The sequence below is a fragment of the Ptiloglossa arizonensis genome, chromosome 2 (assembly GCF_051014685.1).
Source record: "Ptiloglossa arizonensis isolate GNS036 chromosome 2, iyPtiAriz1_principal, whole genome shotgun sequence".
In the NCBI taxonomy this organism is placed as follows: Eukaryota; Metazoa; Arthropoda; class Insecta; order Hymenoptera; family Colletidae; genus Ptiloglossa; species Ptiloglossa arizonensis.
The window spans coordinates 19,057,503-19,081,452 of NC_135049.1; the positions used below are offsets into that span (position 1 = coordinate 19,057,503).

General features: G+C 37.1%; 1 protein-coding gene across 6 annotated transcripts in view; it reads left to right on the forward strand.

Annotated features, from left to right (window-relative positions):
• The window catches only part of Scar (wiskott-Aldrich syndrome protein family member 3 SCAR), a 65,132-nt gene that overhangs the window by 34,901 nt on the left and 6,281 nt on the right, over window positions 1-23,950 (forward strand). For 3 of the 6 annotated variants that reach the window (XM_076303831.1, XM_076303832.1, XM_076303835.1), the window contains exons 2-6: window positions 18,883-19,223; window positions 20,486-20,639; window positions 21,802-21,916; window positions 22,271-22,303; window positions 23,429-23,724. In XM_076303831.1, coding sequence (XP_076159946.1) covers window positions 18,950-19,223; window positions 20,486-20,639; window positions 21,802-21,916; window positions 22,271-22,303; window positions 23,429-23,724 — 872 coding nt within the window. In that variant the 5' untranslated portion in view covers window positions 18,883-18,949. Of the gene's footprint in view, window positions 1-5,017; window positions 5,124-18,621; window positions 18,753-18,882; window positions 19,224-20,485; window positions 20,640-21,801; window positions 21,917-22,270; window positions 22,304-23,428; window positions 23,725-23,950 lie in introns of those variants that run through there. The other 3 variants (XM_076303834.1, XM_076303833.1, XM_076303836.1) reach the window with 3 other exon arrangements.

The window sequence follows — 23,950 nt, forward strand, 5'->3', positions numbered from 1 at the left end:
TAAGTCTCGGTGGATACTTCGAGGACCGTGACGAAGTAAATTGTGACTCTGGTTTTATCGAGGGGTCACGAGCTTCTTAAGAATAAAATTTAATGAAGTTTTCGTTCTGTAATGTAAGCCACCGCTAATGAGAACCAGGTGTCCTCAAGGGCGTTCGTCCGTGCACTTCAGACATCTTCTTGATGCACTAACCCGTGTACAGATGTTTTCGCGAGTTGACTTTCACTTGGAACGAGCATAGGAATTTATTCACTGTTTCATGCAACTTGTAGTGTAAAGGTTAGGAAATAATTCTTGTAACTGTTACAAAGAGACAGTCTTCGTAACACCTTGAACGCACAATAATTAAATATCACCGCTGAGATATTTCTCTCGCGTAAAGTGTCTTTCGTATAAATTCAAATGTAAATTGTCTAATAAATTTCTTATTTGTTTTGATAAATAAGTAATGATAATTTATTTTGATAAATAAGAAATATGAATTTTTGCTAGATGAATTTATAAAAATATTTTTCTTTCTCTGTTCAAGAAGATACTTATCAAGATTGAACAACCAAGCAACCAATTTGTCGAATAACGAATGCAATATTTTTTCGAAATTTGTATACATACAAAAATTGTTTTACATTTGTTACAAACAGTGTCTCTTATTTTTTCTCTCGTGTTTGTAATATTGGAAGTCTTTTGGTAGTACCAGATAAATCTTTAAATATCTACGATTTTTGGTTCGAATTTTAATATCGAAAAAAAAAAGAAACATGAGTGGTGCAAATGATTTAATATGAAAATATACAATGGAACGTACCAGATACGTACATAGATTGAAAATGTAACTCGTCAGGAATGAGATTGCACTTGTGTAGAGCCATCTAAATCAGCCCTTTCATCCTGTGCTCCACGCGAGCATATAAACGAAACGTGTGATGTAAATATTGTATGGACCGATCTGCACGTTCCTCTCTTAACGCGCAACCATCGGTATAATTTATTCAACCTGTCGTTAGTAACCCCAACGACTCATATCCTTCCTTTATCAATGACCCAAATATAGCGTGGTGTTACCTGCACGTAATTCATCGACACAAGCAGAGTAATCGTGATAAAATTATATCATCGATAAATAAATTTCACAATGCTCGAGCGAAAAGCATTTACACTTCGATACGATACTTGGTCAACTTTTTCAAAATCAAATATTCTTGTCTACGTATTGATTCTAAATCTATAAACACTTATGTTAATAGGAGTAATTATTCATAAACGATCGTTCGATAAATTACCATTGCAAAAGAAAACGTGTATATATTATATATATATTATAGAAAAATACATTTCGATCGATAGAATCAATTTTTATACAAATTGTACAGTTTTAAATATCTTAATGTATACAATAATTATTAGGAAAATATGGACGAGAACCTGGTGCAGAAGTTTAAAAAAATGATTAATTTTGTAGAACAATGGAGTGTTTAATATATTTATGAAGTTATGTAACGGATAATTCATGAAACTCGAATACCATCGAAGAAAGTCCCAGAGTTTCTATTTCATGAATAAGCACAGCGAGACGTATAATGTCCAATGCACCTCGTTTGATCAAGGTGGATTACTGTACTGGATAATTTAGTGTAACCTACTTTCCCTTATGTAATACTTCTTGGCTACCGGTACGATGGTGAATGGAATTTGGAAATTGGTTGGTGTCCAATGATCGTTATTTTTCTTTCCATTTTAATACGATTTTTAATACGAATCGAAACTCGAGATTTATCTTATTTAAATGTTATCATTCCTCTATATTTTTTAATTAATCATATTATTTGTACATATCGAGCTAGACGTGTATTTAAATCGACTAAGAAAGCTCCTCGCTCCAAAGAAATGTCTAGTAATGTATTTTTGTCCATAAATAATTTGTTAACTCATTGTGTGTACGCATTAGTATTTTTGGTTTTGCATCCATTCACGAAGCTTCTAATTCCCTCGTAAATCTATCCTAGTTATTATGTAATTTAAAATAAAAATTACATCAAGAACGATGATTCTCAAATCTTTTCTCGTGGTAATTTTCCTTGCAATTAATCTTTTCTTTTATATTGACAATTTTTTAAAGACATCTAAAACTTCGGTATTGGAGTGATACAACATGTACAATTTATAATTTGTTTGTACCATTTTTTTTTTCTAAAAAATATCTTTTTTAGAGGCATATTTAATTTTCGTAAATATTTAGGTAAACGTATTGCCAAATACGTAAAGTATACGTATCGTATCGGTAAGAAGAAACCTTTCGTTTCACGTTCGACCATCGCGTGACTATTAACACCCAATGGAACACGACAACACAAGTTCGAAGCATAAACGGCATTAGTTTATATAGATAGAGTCGTCATAGTTACGAATTGGGAACATGGCGACAGAACTGGCGCATGTCATAACAAAGTTTCTTTCGCAGTACAAACACTGTCAAAAAGCTCTTTAGTATTCACATATTGACCAGAACGTTCCATTGTATACACGTCGGTACTTCGATTCGTCATCTTTTGTATCCCTGCAGACCCATTACAGCGCATCGAAACGTAATACATTTATTTAATGCTCGAAATCTTCGTCCGAGTTTAAACATTTTCCAAATTTCCTACCTTTAATATCTTCCCCAGAAAATTTAAATCTTCCAACTTTTACACCTCAAAAAATCTATATCCGAGCATTTCAATTTTCCCACTTTCGTATTTACAGAAAGTATTCAAATTATTCGACTTCGATATTTCTAAGATCGTAAATAGTCGTCCAAGTATTTCGATTTTCCAATTTTCTAATATTTTCCTTACGAGTATGCGCAAGTAGATACTCCAAATGCAACGTGAGAAACGCTAGAATATTTATTCGTCCACCTGCTCGATTCCGGTAATCTTTTATCGAGAACTCGAAAGACGGACGTGTTGTATTTCGTTGCAACAGACTAGCTCGGACCTAGGCCCGAAATCACGGGCGAGTCTCACAAATATACCTGACGAAATGTTGGTAGATACCAGTCACGCGTCGAGTGGCTTCTGTATACGTCAGAAATAGCGTTTTATCTTGCTCCGGGCACGGTTGAATATCGTTATCGACAAACAAGATGAATCGTCGGCACGTTCGCGCCAAGAGGTGTATCTGTTTTTCGTCGGCTATTACCTCTGCAGTCGGTCACGACTGCAACATGAAATATTTAACGAACAGGAAATTTAGGTCGTGGTACTGCGCCAACTTACGAACGTGCTACTTGGCCAGGTAATCCGGGACACGGTGTTCTACGAGTTCCTGACGTTACACCGGCAAAATTGCGTTACGTTCATTGTCTTGGCGAATTCATCGGTCGTGAACCGAGATTTTCAGAATCGTAGCTTTTATCGTCTTTACCCAATATTATCTCGCGTTTTATCAGCGTTTTAACGTTCACATCGGCAAATAAATGGCGTTCAAACATCGAGTAAACATTCTCAGATACTTTCATCCGCGTAATTCGAACGATTTCGTAACAATAATGTGAAATAATATCAAAGCGACTGAGTTGGATGTTTAATATTACCAAGTATTAAAATTCAATTGGTTGCAACTTTAAATAATTGATATCTGAGTAATAAAATGAAAAATTGAATTGCATTTCTTAAACACAGAATAGAATCTTGCGAATTAAGGGATAATTCTCCTAAGAAATTTAAAATTTATGATGAACGCTAATAATAATTTTTAATCACCCGTTAATATTTTAATTAAATTGTCCATTTAGTCTTCCAGATACTATCGGAAAGTATTTCTTTTTGAAAGGAAACGTTACATACTTAAAAATTTACTTAACTTAAAAATTTAGTTAAATTTCATTTAAAGTTCATAATATTGTGGCATCACATCGTTTTTAAAATTACTCAATCGTTAACGGTGCCTTTACCCGCAATATTCATTGCCAATTTTCAAAATAGATAACCAAAAGTACTCGTAAATTAATTTGCCATATATCCATTTCACTTCGAAAATGCGTGCAATATACAATTGATTCGATACAAATAGTATCACTGTCTAGCGTTGAGAGTCAATAGTCTAGACGCAGTTGTAAATTTCTGATATCGATTCGAGGGCGGTAATTGATATCGATAAATTTTCTCAAATGGAACCAGATGATATCGAACTCCTTTTTGAAATTACTCAATTATTAACGGTGCCTTTACCCTCAATATTCATTGCCAATTTTCAAAATAGATAACCAAAGGTACTCGTAAATTAATTTGAGAACAATTTCTCCACCTAACTTCGAAGACGCGTGCGATATACAATCGATACAAATAGTAACACGTTCACCGTCTAGCGTTGAGAGTCAATAGTCTAGACGCAGTTGTAAATTTCTGATATCGATTCGAGGGCGGTAAACGTATCGATAAATTTTCCCGAATGGAACCAGACGATATCGAACTTCTTTTTGAAATTACTCAATCATTAACAGTGCCTTTACCCGCAATATTCATTACCAAATATCAAAATAGATAAACCAAAGGTACTCCTAAATGAATTTGCCATATCTCCATTTAACTTCGAAGATGCGTGCAATATACAATCGTACGATACAAATAGTAACACGTTCACTGTCTAGCGTTGAGTGCCCATAATCTAGACGCAGTTGGAGATTCCTGATATCGATTCGAGGTCGGTAATTCGTATCGATAAATTTTCCCGAATGGAACCAGATGATAATGCGATGTAATCGAAGCGATACGGTCTCACGGACAATTGAAAGATGCGTCCGGTTAACCGGCGTCGTCGGCAACAATAAGCTTATGCTAATGCAGGACGTGCAGCGATTTTGCAACATCAGCCGAACGACACGCGTGCTTCGAATCGAATCTACGACGTGGGACTGCCGCTGGTACACGTGCACAACACGCACGCCTGGAATTCCACGTTTTCCCTCTGTAGTGGCATACCTGAAGCCTTTATCGCGTTACCTTCTTCCTCGAACAATTGAGTCGCAATGCTATTTGTCGATCTTCACTCGGCCGAGTAAATGTCTTGCGAAACCCACGCGAACGTGGAAAACGGGTTTCGAGGTGGTAGCTCGATGATTTCTGTGATTTACGGTGCGCGTTGTGAGTATACCGACGACCACCTTCCCTTAAAAATAAATAGGAGTAGTTTTCAGGGCGACCTTTGCGCAACGTCGTCACCGTGAACGATGGTGTCTCGTGACCAAAGAGTATACTTGTGTATTAACCTTCACGACGTGCGAGTAAATTAATTTTGATTAATTAAAACTGTGAGTGAGAGTTACGTCAGAAGAGGTGTTAGTGTAGCGAAGAGTGGAGTGAAAGAAATTAGTACGAGTTTCAGGCTTGAATGTGGGTCCTCTTTGGAAGATTTTTATCTTGATAAAGAGACACAAATCTTTTGAACGCGAGTCGTGTATTAGGACGCAATTAACGATCGTTAAAGTTAACTAGTATATATTATATATGTGTCATGTCGGTAAAGAAACAATTCCTTAATAACGCGTTATTATTTCACATCTTAAGGAATTGTTTGTGAAATTACACAAACGTTATAATTGTCAATCTCAATTTTATAATATTTGCGTTGTATGTAAGTTTACAAATCCACAATATGCATAATTTTATTACACACATAGATGACACTTTGATACATATTTTAAGTTTAATTTGTTTTACAAAGAGGACCAAGAATATTCAAACCTGAAACATCGGTGATTCGTAAGATTTTTAACGACAAACATATTTTAACACATTGATAACACTTAAGGGGCAACGAATTAAACTTCTCGTAGAAATGTACAAGTATTCCGGAATTCTTAAAAATTGAAGAGATTTTCGACGAATAATTCTACACGTCTCGAGTGTGTTTCGTAATTTTACATCGAAGTGTGTAGCACGTGTGTGTTGTCAAAGGTGATTCGTAGGCGCACTTGGAAGAGGATTACATTGAGCCGGGTATATACGTTCTCGTAGCGTATTGGTGGGTTTCTCGCATGCGTGGTCGCATGTCCATATGGGCAGCATGTGCAGGTTTGGTTTTCATAGCCACACGTGCAGGCCAGAGTGGATCGAGTTGAACGTGAACACGATTAACCGACGACCAAATCATTGCCACTTGCTAATGCGTGTTAAGTAAATTAGAATGACGCCTGCGGTTATTGTTCACGAACCTTTCACTAACGCACATACGAGTATATATTGTTTTTAGAACGGACAAATACGATATCAATCGCTCGAGGTTTCTCAATACAGGGTGTTTCGTTATTATCGATACCACAATCGGTTACTCGTACAAAAGTCATTCATTTTTGCAGAGAAGAATCATTTTATCGAAGATATTTACTCGCAATTTCAACGATTAGGTCCAGATTGCAATATTTAAAAATATATTTTGACTCAAATTAATTTTTATTTGATTACGATTTCTAAACGTGTTTCTTGAGAGAAATTTAAAAAATCCATCGTCGTTGCGTTAATATTGTGCGGAAGCAGGTTAAACTATTCGTTAACGTTGTTGTTTCTCGGATATTCGAAGCTCGGGTCAAGTTTCGTTGGGAATTCCATGGGAAAAAGTATAATTTAGCATTTCGAAAAATTTGATTTGCAACAACTCTTCGAATACTCTTGATTCGTTCGAACAAAGGTACCGCTCTTTCCGTCGGTGTCGCGAATTAATTGCAACGGATAACATTCGTCGAGAAACAAACGTAACGAGTAAAGGTACAATAAAATTAATTACGTCGATAATATCTTGGCGGTAAAAGGGTCGATGAAGATAGAAGAAACAGCCAACGAGAGAATTTTGAAGCTCGTTCCAGATCGAGGTGGTTCTTATCGTTACCGTTAATACCGGAGATAAGTTGCGTACACACAACGATGTGAAACGTGAAAACGTAATTACGCAATTCGATGGAAAGATTATTCACAATCCGTTTACGGTTGTACGCGCGATGAAAATACGTTAAGCGAGCTGATTCACTTTCGAGTCGTCGATTTAAAATGGGACCCAATATTGAGTCGCCTTTACCAGGGATTTATGCAAGCCCATCGTGCGTATCGTTGAAAATAAAACGAATTATACAATAACTGGAACCAGTTTGACAACCTTTTCGTAAGTTCACCAATTATTACGCGCGAGTTTCCCTAATTTGGTGCCCGGTGTTTTCGGTACGTCTCTTTTTATTTTGCAAATTTGAAAAATTATGCTTTCGCGAAATCTTACGTAACTCGATAGGCTGGGAAAGTTCGCGTCAATTTCGAAATTTAAGGAACCGATTTATTATACCTGGAACGATTAAGAAGGAATGAAAGGAGTGAAAAAGTGAGAAATAAAAAGGATAGAAAGAGTATCGGGAAAAAATGAGTGTTGTATTATTTAGAAGTAGATTTTCATTTGTGTTTCCTCTGGAGATACTGTTGTACTTGAAAAATAAAACGACACACCGCACATAATTCAGCCATTCGATAAAACTATCTCTATGTGTTCGTGAAACTTTGTTCCTAAAGTTGTAGTCGATTCTCTTGAATTGCTTGGAAACATGATCCTGTAATTACTTTCAGAGCTACTGGATGAAGATAAATTCTTTATCCAGTTTTCTTCAATCTGGTATTCTAATTGAAGGGAGATGGTAATAGTAAAGAGTAACTCGGATGAGCGTAATAGTGACCTTTAAATGTTGCTCGTCTTGCGTAAGACGATCACGAGAACCGAGTTGAGTTCCATTCACTAGCCCCTGAATGAACGAGATCTCTTTTACTATACAGACTGAAATTGGAAGCTACGAAAATAATAAATATGAGAAGTACGAGTGTCTCAATGTTGGCCATTGTTCTCATATGGGATTACACTTCATTGATATTATTCAAATTTTACAAACGACAAAGAAGGAATATTACGACATCGTTAAAATATTCTGAACACACATTACACGTATTACATATTAGTGCAAAGTTACATATTACACTATTAAAATAATTATAATGACAATATTTTTGTCATTACAACAGTATTTTTTACTTGCATAGAAGTTATTGTAAAAATATTCCACCTGTATACACATTACAATATAATCATAATATAATAAGACTAATATTATTTTTTTCTTGTCAATATTTTAAATTGACTCCTACCAAGTTATTCATTAACATCACAGATGATTTCTTACATACACAATCATAATAACAACAACAATAAGACCAATATTATTTTTTTCGTGTCAGTATTTTAAATTGACTTCTACCAAGCTATTTACTGACATTACAGACGATTTCTTACATACACAATCATAACAACAACAACAAGACCAATATTATTTTTTTCGCGTCAGTATTTTAAATTGACTCCTACCAAGCTATTCATTAACATCACAGATGATTTCTTACATACACAATCATAACAACAACAATAAGACCAATATTATTTTTTTCGTGTCAGTATTTTAAATTGACTCCTACCAAGCTATTCATTGACATCAGAGACGATTTCTTACCAGTTACGTAAACGTTTTCAAACGTCATCCATGCAAATACACTGACAATAATAATAACAGTGACACACAACTAATACATTGACAAGAGTAACAACAATAATACACAACTAATACATTGACAAGAGTAACAACAATAACACATAACTAATACATTGACAAGAGTAACAACAACAATACACAAATAATACATTGACAAGAGTAACAACAATAATACACAAATAATACATTGATAAGAGTAACAACAATAACACACAACTAATACATTGACAAGTGTAACAACAATAATACACATTTACAAAGAAAAAGAAGAAAAAAAGAATTATTTGAAAAAGGAAGATCAAAGTCGGGAGAAAGTGACGTAAATGTTACCCGCGGTTCCGAAGAGTTCTCCGTTGTTATTAAATCTAACCCCGGACCGAACCCTTACGAGCAACAATGGAAAGTGAAGAAGAACGTTGTACGATTTCGAAAGTGAATCGGCGCGCATCGTGTCGCCGCGTTTCGCGTTAACAACGCGTTACCGGCGTTAGATTCTATGCAATCACGTGGCAACGTGGTGATTAACGTCGAACAATTATCCACGGGTTTCTTAATAATGGATTCGCCGCGGTTATGTATCCTCGTTACGCGGTTCGACGAGAACGTTGTCTCGTTTTAAACGTGAAACGCGCGTCGTACGGGCGTATTTTTCATTACCTCGCGGCAAGTTCTTCCGTTCGCCAGCTTGCGTTGAATCAGTAAATCCCTACTTGGCACCAAATGCGTGGGAGCGTATATAAAATGCAGATACTAACGTTGGTAAGGTCGAAGGGGGCTAGGTGTACGGTGACTCATATTATACTCGTATAATCTAACAGGCTGTTCCACTCGGAATCATTGCTCTATTGTATTCGCAATTTTAACGTAATTCTCGCTCTCGCTCTCGAGCTTTGCGAAAAGTTACGGTTATCGGTGGTTGTAAACGTGCACGGGCACGCTCGTATGAAAATATCGACAAGTTCGAAGTAATGGCGAGTAACGCTTGTAGTTTGCAAACAAGGCCCCGGTAATCGTGGTGTATCGAAGCACGGCTTGAATTTTAATCGATAAATCTTTCGTAGCTCGTCGGTATTCTTTTACGTGGCGCGTGCCTCGTCTCAATTTCACAATTATTGCGTTTTACCGCAGGAGACTCGAACAGTTGAGTATTTAACACCTCGAGTTGTAGTTACGGACAATTTTCTGCTGAAAATCGCTCGCAGCTTTCACATTCTTACCATTCGACGAAATTAAATATTTCTGGTAGTCGAATCGAGCATTGTATTTATTGGGTTGTTCGGAAAGTCATTTTGTTTTCCAAGATGGAGAATATACGATTTAATAAAATGTTTATACACTCTAAAAAAATCGTGTTTCATTTTCACCAAAAAAAAAAACGAAATGGCTTTCCTAACTAATAGAAACATTCTTTGATTAAGATCCCCTCATAGTTCGGTTGAATAATTGTTTATCGATATTGTACAGAATTTCTTAATCAGTAGATAATTCAACATATAAAATTCTATACTTTCATGTATAATTATACATAACAGTTTGTCAATGTATAACTCTGATATTATATATCAAGAAGATATATTATGAGAATAAAATTGTAGAAATATTTTACAAATAAAATCAAGTATTAGGATTGTAATTTAAGGTTACAGAATTGAAACTTATGTCTACTGGTATACATATAAACAGACTAGTAATCCTCTAAGTTTGTCTTAAACAAGACTTAAACTTATATCAAGAAGATATATTATGAGAATAAAATTGTAGAAATATTTTACAAATAAAATCAAGTATTAGGATTGTAACTTAAGGTTACAGAATTGAAACTTATGTCTACTGGTATACAAATAATACAGACTAATCTCTAAGTTTGTCTTAAACAATTATTCTTATTGTACGTATAATCTCTTTATACTAAATATACATTAACAATTATACAATTAAATTATTTGGAGACGTAGACGAAAGTCGAAAATTTTCATTTTTAAATCCCATGCTCGATTTGAATACGAGTCTCGTTTCGCTCGCGATCGTGCACTCTTCGAATTACCGAGTCAACGAAGCGTCAAATGGAATTCTTTTAGACGGAAATCAGGGAAACGTATGATTCACTGTGTGTCTCGCGGGCAAAAGCCTACGTCCGCGTGGGCTAAGTGGGGAGATCGATGAACGTTTTAACATGTTGAGATTAATCTACAGACGGACGGAAAACGGATAAGGCGGAGTAGGAACTGGTTCTATGCGATGTAATTATAATGTTCGCGAGATTATATATAGATATATACCTCGTTAAGGGGTTCTCGAAGTTCATGCAAATGAAGCAATGTAACGTGACACAATGATTGGTGTTATACGCAACGCAAGGTTCGGTAAATTTTTTCCATCTCGATTAAGATAATGTGTCGTAAAAGCGTTGAAATCCTTTAGAATTGTGCACGATCGAAGAGACAAAAACAAGAAATTTGTACAGTTACTCCGGAACAAATCACTCAACGCGAAGATTGGAATAATTCGAAAGCAAGTTTTATCGAGTAACGATGGATTCTGTGAATTTTCACAGAGTCGATGACCAATCGTGCCAAGTTATCGTAGAATTGGGTAATCGTATTTTTTTAAAGAAATCGTACAGTGGATAGGGTTCGATAAGTGTCTGGTTCGGTTTGCAGTCGAAGAGCAATCGAACCTGCGAGCAAAAGAAATCATCGGAACAGACTTTCTACTTCTTCGCGAGACGTACTGCACGATTGTACAACGTAAATGTCAGCCCACATGTCGACACGACTTCCATCGAAGGTTTCATAAACCTTAGTAACGATACACTCCTATTGGCCTATTCGTGTAACCGCAACATTTTCCGTGTCACTCGGAGAGTTAAAGGATCTGTAGACGGTGCAGTAATTCCCGCTTTCGAGTAACAAAATCGAGGGATCGTTGATTCCCTTGAAAGCGGTGTAGGTAGCGATTTTGATCTCCAATCGAGGTACCAAAGTAGTGAAATGAACCGTGAATTGAAGTGTGTCGAGAGAGAGAGCGTATTGGTTCGTTTATAAATCAATGCAAAATAAATTTTGTTATATTTGTCATTACATCTTCGGGAGAATACTATCCCTAAATCGGCGAGGTTTTCCAGATGAAAATAAGTGTACACGACACTTAATTCGGACTGTTTTTAAATACACGTTATTGCAATCATTTTTTCAAAACTTTCAATTAAAAACGTGTAATTAAAAACAGTCGAAACAAGGTAGTGTTTGGGCTTATTTTCATCGAAAAAACCTCGATAGTTCATTGGCAAGACTTTAAGAAAGATGTAATAAAAATATACAAAATGGTATTCTCATTGTTGGATGAAGTTCGAAATTGTTACTCGAAAGTGGAAATTGCTGTATAAAAATTCAATATTCTTGAAATGTTGAAATGAATAATTTCAAAACGTTCTTGAAATTATTCGCGTTTCTCTTACTTGTGGTATTGTATTCCATTTAATTTGGAACTGATATTTAAATTTTATACAGTTATCATCTATCGGTGTTAAATCGGAATAAAATCGTGTGCAGATTGAGATCAAGAGACTGTAGGAAAAAAATGGATATTGTTAAAGTAGTATCTGTGTTGTAAGGCTCTGTGCGACGTATCCGAGCAACGACCTCTGGAAACAGAGGGATCAGGAAGTAAAAGCAGGAGGGTTTGGCCAACCCTAACAGGTGCCACCTGAAGCTTTTATTCGGTTACATATACATAAGTGACACAAAGGATAGGGGAGCTTTAACGAGGGAAGGAATAAAACTGAGTTTACCCGCGGCTCCACTAATTAAAAGTACTTTGTTCATTGCAAATTACTTCATGGATATTCAATATATCACGAGGGAAAAACGGGAACGTCTTTCGAACTCGAAAGTTTTCAAGTAACTAAGTATATTTATCTTCTATTTTTCTCTTACGTTGAATTTTTCTAGATTCGTTCGTTAACATTTTAATAACCACCAGCACGTATGCACGATTGATCTAATTGCAGAGACTTTTACTTTCCGTGTAGCGATCATCTAGATTGAATCGATATTATCGAAACTAAATTGAATTAAATTTTGAAAAATATTTCAAACGATTCTTAAAGATAATTAAACTTTGCACAAAAAAATGAAACTCATTCCCTATTTTCTACAATATAAGTAAGAACAAATGAAATGAAACTTTATTCATTGTATTCTCGAACCACATCTTTTTCGCTCGAATTAAATATACCTGTAACCTTTATAAAAAGTTAATAATCCATATATAACAAAAATCTTCCAATCTCTTACCATATTGTTCCTAATATTTCGTACTTTCGTTCGAGTAATTATTTCCTCAATCAAAAGTAATTCCACGAATTATAGTGATCTCGATATTATTGGGTTCTTGAAGATCCAATAGTGTGCACATTATGCAATAAATGGTTAATTTCTTTCAAAGTATCGTACGTTTAATTATACAGAACATTACGAGAATATGCAACCACTGGTGCATGTAAAAACTCGCGATTTGCTCCAATAACCCAAGAACTGCATAGTTTTAGCAGCAAGAAAAATTATAATTTGTTATTACTATTTTTTAACATTTTTATTACATATACGTTCATTTCAACAAGAAATTCGAAAATTACGACCCCTTTGATAATTTTCTAGTAATTGTAAAAAAAATCTAGTAAATTTTTAAAAAATGTTGCATATACGTTAATTTCAAAAAGAAATTCGAAAATTACAACCTCTTTGATAATTTTCCAGTAATTTTTTTAAAAATGTAGTAAATTTTAAAAATGTAATAAATTTTTTTAAAAATTTGTTGCAGATACGTTAATTTCAAAAAGAAATTCGAAAATTACGATCCCTTTGATAATTTTCCAGTAATTTTTAAAAAATCTAGTAATTTTTTAAAAAAACCATAATAAATTTTTTTAAAAATTTGTTGCACATACGTTAATTTCAAAAAGAAATTCGAAAATTACGACCCCTTTGATAATTTTCTAGTAATTTAAAAAAAAAACTAGTAAATATTTAAAAAATTTTGTTGCACATACGTTAATTTCAAAAAGAAATTCGAAAATTACAACCCCTTTGGTAATTTTCTAGTAGTGTCAATCCGCGCGCGCGCGCGCGCGCAAATCGCAACGATCTTTCGTCATTGCGTGCCACGAGAGGAACCCCGTATCTTTCGGCCATCGTGTACGCACATATTTACATGTAGGCCAATATCTTGTTCGCGGTGTAAGTTTCTCACCGCAGTGGCGTGTGCGTTTCTCGTAAGTTCCGTGCGAGGGTGCACCGTTTCACGCGCGACCAGTCTTAAGCCGCTAATTATCGTCGCGTATTGACCCTGGGAGAGCTGCAGCGAACGATAAGAGGCAACAACCGGGGCAAGTTAATCGGGGCCAATGGGGTCGCGAAGGGGGGAAACGTAAGGAAAGGAAAGGAGTCAAGGCGAGGCCGCAGTCATTGCACTCGTTAGAATTCTGTCGATCGAAAGGTATATCGGAGACGTAACCGCTGTATCGTGAAACGCGTTGGAAAAATCTAGCTCGATCGCCGTGAATCCGCCACGCTTCGATCGAGAAGTGTTCCTGGAAGGAGAGAAGAAAAAGAAAAAAAAAGAAAATCGAGTTCGCTTCGTCTGTCGTTTTACAACGTCCGTGAACGAGACAGAGACCGAATGTCGAGATAATGTAAATTCTCTGACCGTGAGAACGTAACGCGTTCGTTGTACGATTTACTGTTTAAAAGTTTCTACGGCTAAGAAACATTTACTGTACAATACTTCGAGGTTTGGAATCTTTTCGGGGAAATACGATTGAAAAATTTAGAAATCATCGAGTAATCACGGTGGAGAAAAAGTTCGAACTCGATGGACGATATTTCGACACGTGATTAATATTATTTCGAAAGAGTATAAATTTGAATCGGAGAATTGCGAGAGAAACCTGAAGAGTTCCCAGAATGTGTGCAAACGGTTGAATCGGGGATGAGTATTCCCTTTGTTGGTGCATCGACGACTAGAACCGATATCGTATCTTCTATGCAACAACAAGATAAAATAATAATGTACGGGCAATGGAGTTATCTGTCTGAAATATGAAATAGTGCCGATGCTCGTAGTATATAAAACACTAATTCTAACGAGAAAATTATACAAAGGGTAACAGTAACAAGATTACGCAAACAGTGTTAGTAATAAAGTTACGCAAACAAAGATGTTAATAAAATTATATAAACTGCGACGGTAATGAAATTATGCACGCGCGAAGATAGTATCGTAATAAAATTTAATTTTGCCCTCAGTTTTATACGTTAAGGAAAAAAAAAGCTGCACACATTCTAGAGTTTCTGTGGTCGACTAGAGTACTGATAAGATCCGATAGTTCGCGCTGCGAAGTTACGTAATTAACGGTCCGGACATCACATTTATTTTAACTCGTGCATCGTGGAAACACGTAACGTCTGAGTTTGCAGAATAAATTAGTCTCATACCGAAGACAGTAGAATAACTGGATGCCTCTCGGATAGTTAGGTCAATAATACATATGGTATATGCAACGTGGAATGCCAGGCATGTATTATTTATCGTATTTACGTATACATTACAGTACAGATTATCATTACAGACGAAGCTTTTTCACGGTAAGAGAATTCCGTGGAACATGAAGATTTAACACGTTTTTAATTGAAAAATATTATACCACAAATCTAGTTCAATTATTGCTACGTAGGAAGCAATCTTTTAGATTAACGAGAACGAATGAATTAAAATCGTTAATTATTCTAGGTTAATTACATGTAATTCAGTTTAAGCTGGAGCTTATTCTTTGATGCTCGCATAGAATCGAGAACATTGTTGTGGGTAAAGTACACTCGATTCAAGTGACTGCACTTTGGAATTTCTTAGACTGCAAAAATGGGGAGAAAGATCTTCGATTCCTTCTATTTAGTATTGAATTCTTTTCCAGATCGTTGATTGTAAAGATTTCAAGCCTATCATTATGTTTTTACGTGTAACTATATGTTTTTAATAGACCAACGTTACTATGCACTGCTGAACAAAGTCAACGAGCCATATAACATCCATCTATTTATTTATATCTTAAACGGTTAAAGACCCTCAATTTTACGCATGCCGTACAATGTATACAAATTGAAAATATATAAAACAGCTGCATATAACATTCTGATTGTAATAAATTAATAATAGAAACGGGAAAAAAGTAGACGAATTTTTAAACAATCGCTTAGAAAATTTTGTCACAACGACTGGCAAATTTACAGCTCCGCCTGTCTTAAAAATTCTGTCTCACAAAACACTAGTATGTCGCAGAGTAATAGTTGAGAATCACTGATATACAGCTAAAAATGATATTACTCTTATTACCGATAGAGTATTCTATATTCATAGTACTATTGACGATAAAAAGCTTTCCTGAAACTCATTACAGGAATTTAATAATAATCTTCAATTGTATATAATTGGAGACCAAACTTCATAAACTGGAAAATAAGGGAACAGACATACATATATACAATTAAATCGATTTTGTACGTATTTCATTATACAAAATGAGAGGTTATAAAATGTAATATAATTCATAAGAAGCGAGAGGCAGTGAAGTGTTGTAAATTGTTACTGAAATCTTGCTTCAAAACTACTTAACATAAAATATAGGTTACGGTAAAGTCGTGTACAATAAATGAAATAAACGTAATTCACGATGGTGAAGTAAACCGTAGGTTGCGAATAACGGGAGCAGGAACAACTTCCTGTAACAACAATTACTCATCCAGCACGATAAACGTCTGTTTCGCTTGATCATTCGTAACAAGCCACTCGTACATTGTGTTCTTCCTCAAACTTGACGACGAAACCGCCTTTCCTCGCTCGTACGGTATTTATACGTTAACGAGGGGTCGTTTGGGTACAAACTCGACAATTTTTTCCTTTACGATACGCTCGTAAATGTTCGACGAAAATATTATTCGCGCCCGGGCGTGTACCAATCGTGGTTTATGAATTTTCGAGGGCGATCCTCGTTCCGGGCTCGATATTACCACGGTATTTCAGTGTACCGTGGTGCTGTCTCGCGGAAAGGGCGAAAATTAATTTCGATCGTCGCGTTTGCGTGTCGCAGAGTGAAAAGATCGCTGCGATTGTGTGTGCGCGCGCGTGGATTAACACCAGACGGCCAAAGGTGTCAATTTCACTTGTTTCGAACTTCTTTTAAAATTAACATATCTGCAATAAAAATATTTAAAAATAGTAATAAAGAACTACAATTTTTCTTTATCGTAAAGTTAATCTCGAAGCAACAAGGAAATCGTACGAAATGAATTCTTTTCGATCGAATAAAGTTCACGTAATGCGTTTGGTATAGGTTAGGTAATATCTGAATCTTCGAACGATGAAACGTCACAGAAGGGATTATGATTCTGACACATCGATTCTTTCCAACGCTAAAACTACGAAAAGGGTTAATTGGACTTGTGTCTTTGCCTACGATATTCGTGGACAATTATCAAAATAGACAACTAACGGTACTCGTAAATTAATTATCCTTTTCCTCGTCCAACTTCAAGGATACGTCTGATACAAATAGTAATGCGTTCACCGTCGGTAGTCCTAGTGTTAAAGGGATAACCGCCTGGCCAGATCGAATATTCATCCCGTTAGCGACTCTCGATGTAGACGAGGTCTTCTCACAGAGAGTGTCGAGTGTCGTCTTTGCACTCGAGTCTACTCCGCTGCAAATTACTTTCCCACGTGTTCGGTCGTGCTGGATGCACCGTCATAAAGTCGTCACGATGACTGATTGAAGTACGAGAGCGTTCGAACGCGAATCACCCTTGCGTGCCATTGAAACGCGGCAAAATGTTTACTTCGTCCGCGATGAATCGACGAATTTGTAAGTCGGCGGCGAAATTACAGAGAGCTGATCTTCGCCCGGGCAATCTCGAACAATTCCTTATCCGGTTCATTATTGTAAATAGGGCTCGGTTCGAATATTTAATCCGATATTGCGGAAGAATATTATAAATTACGCAACGCATCCACGCACCACAAAAATAATGCACACATACCACCGCGTAACTACCACACCCATTTCACGTATCGTGTAACGTGTACAGAACGTGGGCATTTGTGTGCAGCGTATACGCGCGGTGTGTTGCGTTATATTTAATACGCGATCTGTATTATTCGGTGTACGGACCGTATATGGTGCGTATATAGCATTTTTGTAGCGCGTGTGGTGTGTTTTTGGTGATTACGAAGTGTGTGAATTTCATGCGTTGTGTAACATGCGTATGACACTCACGAGATCCATATAAATTTTGTACGATGTGTAACTTGTGTTTAGCATTTACGAGTGTGATTTCTGGGCAGTATCTATTCACACGTCACAAAAATATCATCTATATACCGCGCGTACACACGTAACGTAACTGTTTTATCGACTGCGTACTAAATAAATACTTACTCGGCCGTATACGTTATCGGATAATCTTTTATCCTAGAAAATCTTCACAAGTCAAAATGACCGGTTTCAACTGGTTTTACAAAAAAATTTACTTTAAATTCCATAGTATATTTTCAAAAGGCGTAATGACTTTTTCTATTTTATATATATAATCAATTTCATAAATACAAGAAAGCACCCCAATACGCTGGAATCTATCGGTAGTTTTAATATTAAAGAAATTGGAATCAATACTTCGCGTTCTGCACTCGACAGATCTTTTGCAATCCGACATAAATATCGTAGACAGCCGTCGCTTTCGCGTACCAGACTCCGATAAAAAGACTTCACCGACTGTCTGGTTAACCCGATTGATAATGCAGTTATGCCACGGACGATAGATTTCTTTTCTCTCCACATTTTCTAGAAACAGGATCTCCACCTCGTATCTTCGCAATTCGTTTCCACGTTACCAACGCTTTCTACGAACTCGAGTCTCGGGCCGGCTGAACAACAGCCATTCTCGAATATTCATAGTCCGTGTTTACAAACGGTGAACTCCAACAATATTCCACTCTCGTTTCTGAACGGCGCAAAGGTACGTCTGTTCTCCAGTCTTAGAAGAGCTTGCAGTTTAAATTTGTCGTGTCGAAACTGCCTAGAGCCTCTCCGTGGGTCAGTGGACTTTAAACGTATCGACATCGGGGAAGAGAACACCTTGTCTAGCAAAGAACGGTATAGGTTAAAATAAAATCCAGAAGTTCGATTCTCCGTGAAAAGAAATCCCCATCGATCTTCATCCCGCGAGGTGTACGATGCGAAATGAAATTGTCGACTAACGCGCGACGTTGATCCGTTGTTGCAGGTCTCCAGGGAGCGGTAAGTGATCTTCCCAAGAAAGCCAGAAGAGTTGTCCCGCATCTGGCGAGAACATGCCGCTTCCGAAGCGACTGGTGGAGCCAGTGCTCGTCGCACGCGGCACCATTCCTGAGGACTTCCCGCTACCGTCAGAGTTAGAGGCAGTGACCAATGGCACCTTGGCCAACACCATCAGACAACTCTCCAGTCTCTCGAGGCACGCTGAGGATTTGTTCGGCGAACTGGCGAGGGAAGCCCACGGATTGAGCGACAGGGCCAACTCCTTGCAGGCCAGGATAGACCGGCTAGCCGTGAAGGTTACTCAACTCGACAGCAACGTGGAGGAAGGTTGGTTATCCGATTGACCGTAGAATAATATACGTATTTTTCAAGCAGTTGGCTGAACTTTGGCACATTTGTGCGATTGAAGAACCGTGCAGAAGTGTACACCGAAAGTGTACATTTAGATTCTTCTACACCTGGGATAACGTGGGATTTTTCGACAGCTCGTGAACAGTAGGTCCGATAGGTAAACAGCAGGGATGTTTGAAAGTCTCAGAGACTTGTCGATGAGACGACCAAATGACATTGGCACACTGATTCGCAACACGAGGATGAATTACTGTGTATTCGATAAAAGCACGTACAAAGGGATGCCAGTTTCCCTGCTACCAGAGAAATTCTTTTTTACATCACCTTCGGATCTGATTCCACGTGGTTCACTCTCTACTACTCTTGTTTCAGCCGGTGACACGAAAGCCGAGTCGAAGCTCCAACAGGAAACCTGGCATCTCTGCGTGTACATAGAATATCAGAATCCGTCGAAGAAGACAGTATTCATGAGACTCGAATGAAGACACTTAAGAAAATCACTGATCATTGAACAAGAAAAACTTGGTGTACAGTTTAGAACGTATACAGAAGACTTTTTGCGTCTCGAATCAAAATTACACGCATCGTCCAGTGACTTCATTCGATATGAATATATCATAAGAGTGCGGCACGTTCGCCAGTAGAATTTAAACGATCAGAAATCCATTCATGACCCGTGTCGCAACATGTTTGAATATATCTACGCCAAATCCATGCAAACGGGTAACAATAGTCGGATCAGAATTAATTCTCTGCTCAAGGCTAAAGAGTTTGCCCCACCACATCGGTTGGCCGCTCCGTCGCTCCATCTGGCGGCTTGCCGGGTAAACTCAAAAACTCGCAGTCTCCGTCCCTCAAACAGAGACAAACTAGCGCAACGTGAAAGTAGGAGCCGCGTCTAGCTAGCGTGATTCACAATCAGGAAAGTGGTCCCGAGCGGCCAATTGAGTTCGATCCGACTATAATTAGTAGTATAACTATACTACTTTACTTTGTCGAGTGCCCATGTCACGGAATGCAGTTAATAATCTTGTTAGGTTCATAGCTGTCGCGTTCTCAATAGTAATAAACGAATTTATCGAGGCTTTTAACGGTGTCTATAGTGTACGTTATAAGTATACTACGTGTTCTTGTAGAGTTAATATACATCCACTGTCACCGAGAGTGAATCTTATTGTTATCATTAAATCGAAATGGCTTTCTTTTGTAATATATTTATCGAGTTCTCTAATTTTCAGTTTCGTTGCAAGATATACATATGAGGAAGGCGTTCAAGAGTTCAGTGGTGTTCGATCAGCAAGTTGTCTCCAGGGATACCATGCCAACTGCGATGATGGAGACCTACCATCAGTGTGACACACCACCTCCTCTGGATAAACTTAATGTTTACAGGTATATAAATATTTCATTATTTTTACTGTATTTACAACTTGTATAAAATGTGCATCTATTAAATTTTATATCGTACGTAACTTTATGAATAATTATATTAATATTAAGTTACTTAAACCATCGCATAAATTCATATGTATATTGATTATAAGTTGTTGTGTATAGGTAGTGGAACAAACTATATCTCTTATTTATGTGAATATAGATCAAATTTATGCAAGAAAATATCGTACGGTTTAACGAATCTATCTTCTTTTAAATACCTTTTTTTGCAAGTTCAACACTACCTGCAAAATGAATTAAATATTTTGTTTACGTTATGCTTCGTAATTTTTTATGGAAATAGATTCTTCTTCTTATTTTACATTTAAAACTATGAAGGGAAATTATTGAAGAGTAAATATTTTGCGAGATATTTGAAGATGTTTGGAGCTGCGTTTGAAAGAGTGTGCGCAAATGTCTCATGTAGTATTGATTTCTCCAGGACTTTACCCGAAATAAATGAATCGATTTCTGTAAAAAGATTATACAGTTTGATGTAAAAATAGCACGTTTCAGATGCGTTCCAGAGTTGCTGCATGCATGGAAAAATATGGTCAAAGGTCATACTACATATTCAGTAAATTAAACAGTACAATAATTTCACTAAACTTGCAACATTATTCTCTTTTTTTCAGACCTTCGCTTAGAAAAGTGTTCTATCCCATTTTTTAAATTATTCTGTAGAGTAGGATAAATATAATACACAAAATTAATGCCCATTGTTGTTTACACTATTTATCCATAAAATTTCACAATCTTTAGAAACGCAATAAAGTATATTAAATGAACAGCAGAAGCGAGCATAATTTTTATTCGAAGACAAATTTCGAATGACGACGAATAATCGATGACCGACTTTATAAATTCTTCAAATTTAAAATTCCAATTATAAAATAAGACATTTCACCACGAATAATTTACCATACGTTGAATTCATTCGTTTACAATTCGAATAAAATGTTATCCGTTTCTGTTCGTTGGTAATCTCAAAATATGTGGATAAATTTCTAGAATTAAAAGAGGCTATTATACTCTGTTATGAGAATAAGCACGCACAGCGATTAAGTGAAGCAAGCGCAGGCTATGCAATTAATATTCGCTCTTTTCACATTACTTTCAGGGAGGACGGCAAAGACGGGCTGAAGTTTTACACAGATCCAAATTACTTCTTCGACTTGTGGAGTCAGGAAGTGCTCGAGGAAACAGAAAAGAAATTACACGATCGGGGGAAAAAGGTAAAGAAGTGCCGTTTCTTCTGCGTTTCTAAATGTGCACCTCGAGTCAGCTTCTTTTTTTTCTTCTTCTTCTTCTTCTTCTTTTCGAATGTACATCAAAGAGAAGGCAGCTCTCTATTTAACCCATTATTTTTATATTTTTTTTTCTTCTTCTTTCCCTTACGAATATCTACGAAATACGTTCACTCTGTACACGATCAGCTGAAAAATAAAAAAAAAACATTTCCGAGGTGCGCAGTATCACGATACAGTAACACTTTTTTTTTCTCTTTTTTTTTTCTCTCCTCTCTTCTTTAAATACTTTCTAAGTTTATGCTACGATTCTAACTATTGATACTGTCCCCTTCGTTATAGACCGAGTCTGAATATGCCGAACCGTTCAGAGAGGCAAGTCGATGGTTTGGATCTTTGTAGTTTTTTTTATTACCCTTTACCCAGTTTTAATGAATTATCGATCGCCAACAACCACTCACTCATACATAATCAAAGCTCACTTCTTTGTGGTTTTCCATTAACCGACCTTTATTGCGCTGATAGAGATTGCGCTAGATGCTCGCTTGAAAATTTTTGTAGTCACGTACGCTAGGATTAGCCAACGACATTGCATTCATCAATGTTCGTCCTTGGCAGTGAGTTTCGTTGCGTAGACCGAATGCGTTCGCCCGGTTAGAGAAACAAATTCGCTTTTGTGCATCGATCCACCGAAAGGACGAGACGCGGCGCGTTCGATCTACGCAGAGGAAGCGCCCTTTTGACTCAAGCCCTTTTTTTGTAAACGAGTTGTTTCCGAACTCAAATAGTTTTGTCTTATCGCCATTCACTATTGTCGATCACATGTAATGCCAGTTCTATGCCAGTCATGCAACCGTTGGATGTACTCAATAGAAGTCTCTCATCATTCATTCACACGAGTCATCTTTTCAGTCGATGCGATACCTCATGATCTTGAATCATTTCAGGATTAATTTTATTTCCAATTTCTCATGTTTCATACGTAGGAAAGAAAAGTTCGTGTCTGTGATCTTCGTTTTGTCAATCCTATGAATGTAAAAAAAAAAAAAAAAAAACACGTCTCTCTCGCTTGTACGTTTGAACGGAACCACTTTTCTTTCCTACAAACTTTCATGTTCGGTAGTTGATCCTGATTCGTGGTTAATTTAACGATAAACTGAAAGATTTCGTTGCTCGTTGATGGTCACCGAACTCGTTGCATCGATTCCTACCGATTAATTCACGATAGGGTCCATTTTTCAATCGATAAGAGATTATCATTCGAGGAACAATCGTCGTGCATCCCATGGACGCCCATCGCATAGCCGAGAGTTTGTCGAACACCCATAATCGCCCATAGCAACGAAAGCATGAAAGTTATCTGTACGACACATTGCACTATGAAACGTATTGGATCAACCATCGAGTCATGCTTGACTGATGAAATTAAGCTTGTCTTGCACCTTTGCCGCGACACTCGAGCAATGCAACGGTTTAACGATGGATCTTTTTGCGTCACAGCCACATAGGCCTCGGAACGAGGGTGGCGGCGGTGGCGGTGGCAGACATAAGAAGCGTATAAGGCAACCGCATAATACGAGAGAAAGGCAGAGACAGTTGGCCGTCGGTCATGGCGAGTACATTATGCCAACGCAAGGTGTTCAATACAGGGCACCTCATAATCTACCGGATGAATCTTTGTTGGGCATGGTGATGACCGAGCCACGACCACCCAGGCCGAACAGCATCGAACTTCGACGAAGTTATCCGCCAGAAGAACAACATCTGTACAGTCCTCCTTCTTCCGAACACTATAGGTTTGTAACTCTATGCAACTGTGTTTCCTTTTCCGTGGGAAGCGTGAGAGGTAGCCACCGGTAACGTCGTTTCTTTGAGTCGTTGGTGATTGTCACCTAAGTGATAGAAACCTAGGTGATTGTTACCTAAACTGGTAACACGTTGCATTTATTTGTTCATTTGTATCTGTGATGTTAAAGCGTACATCATCGAGGCAAGGCGTATGTAACTTTATTCGCAGAATAT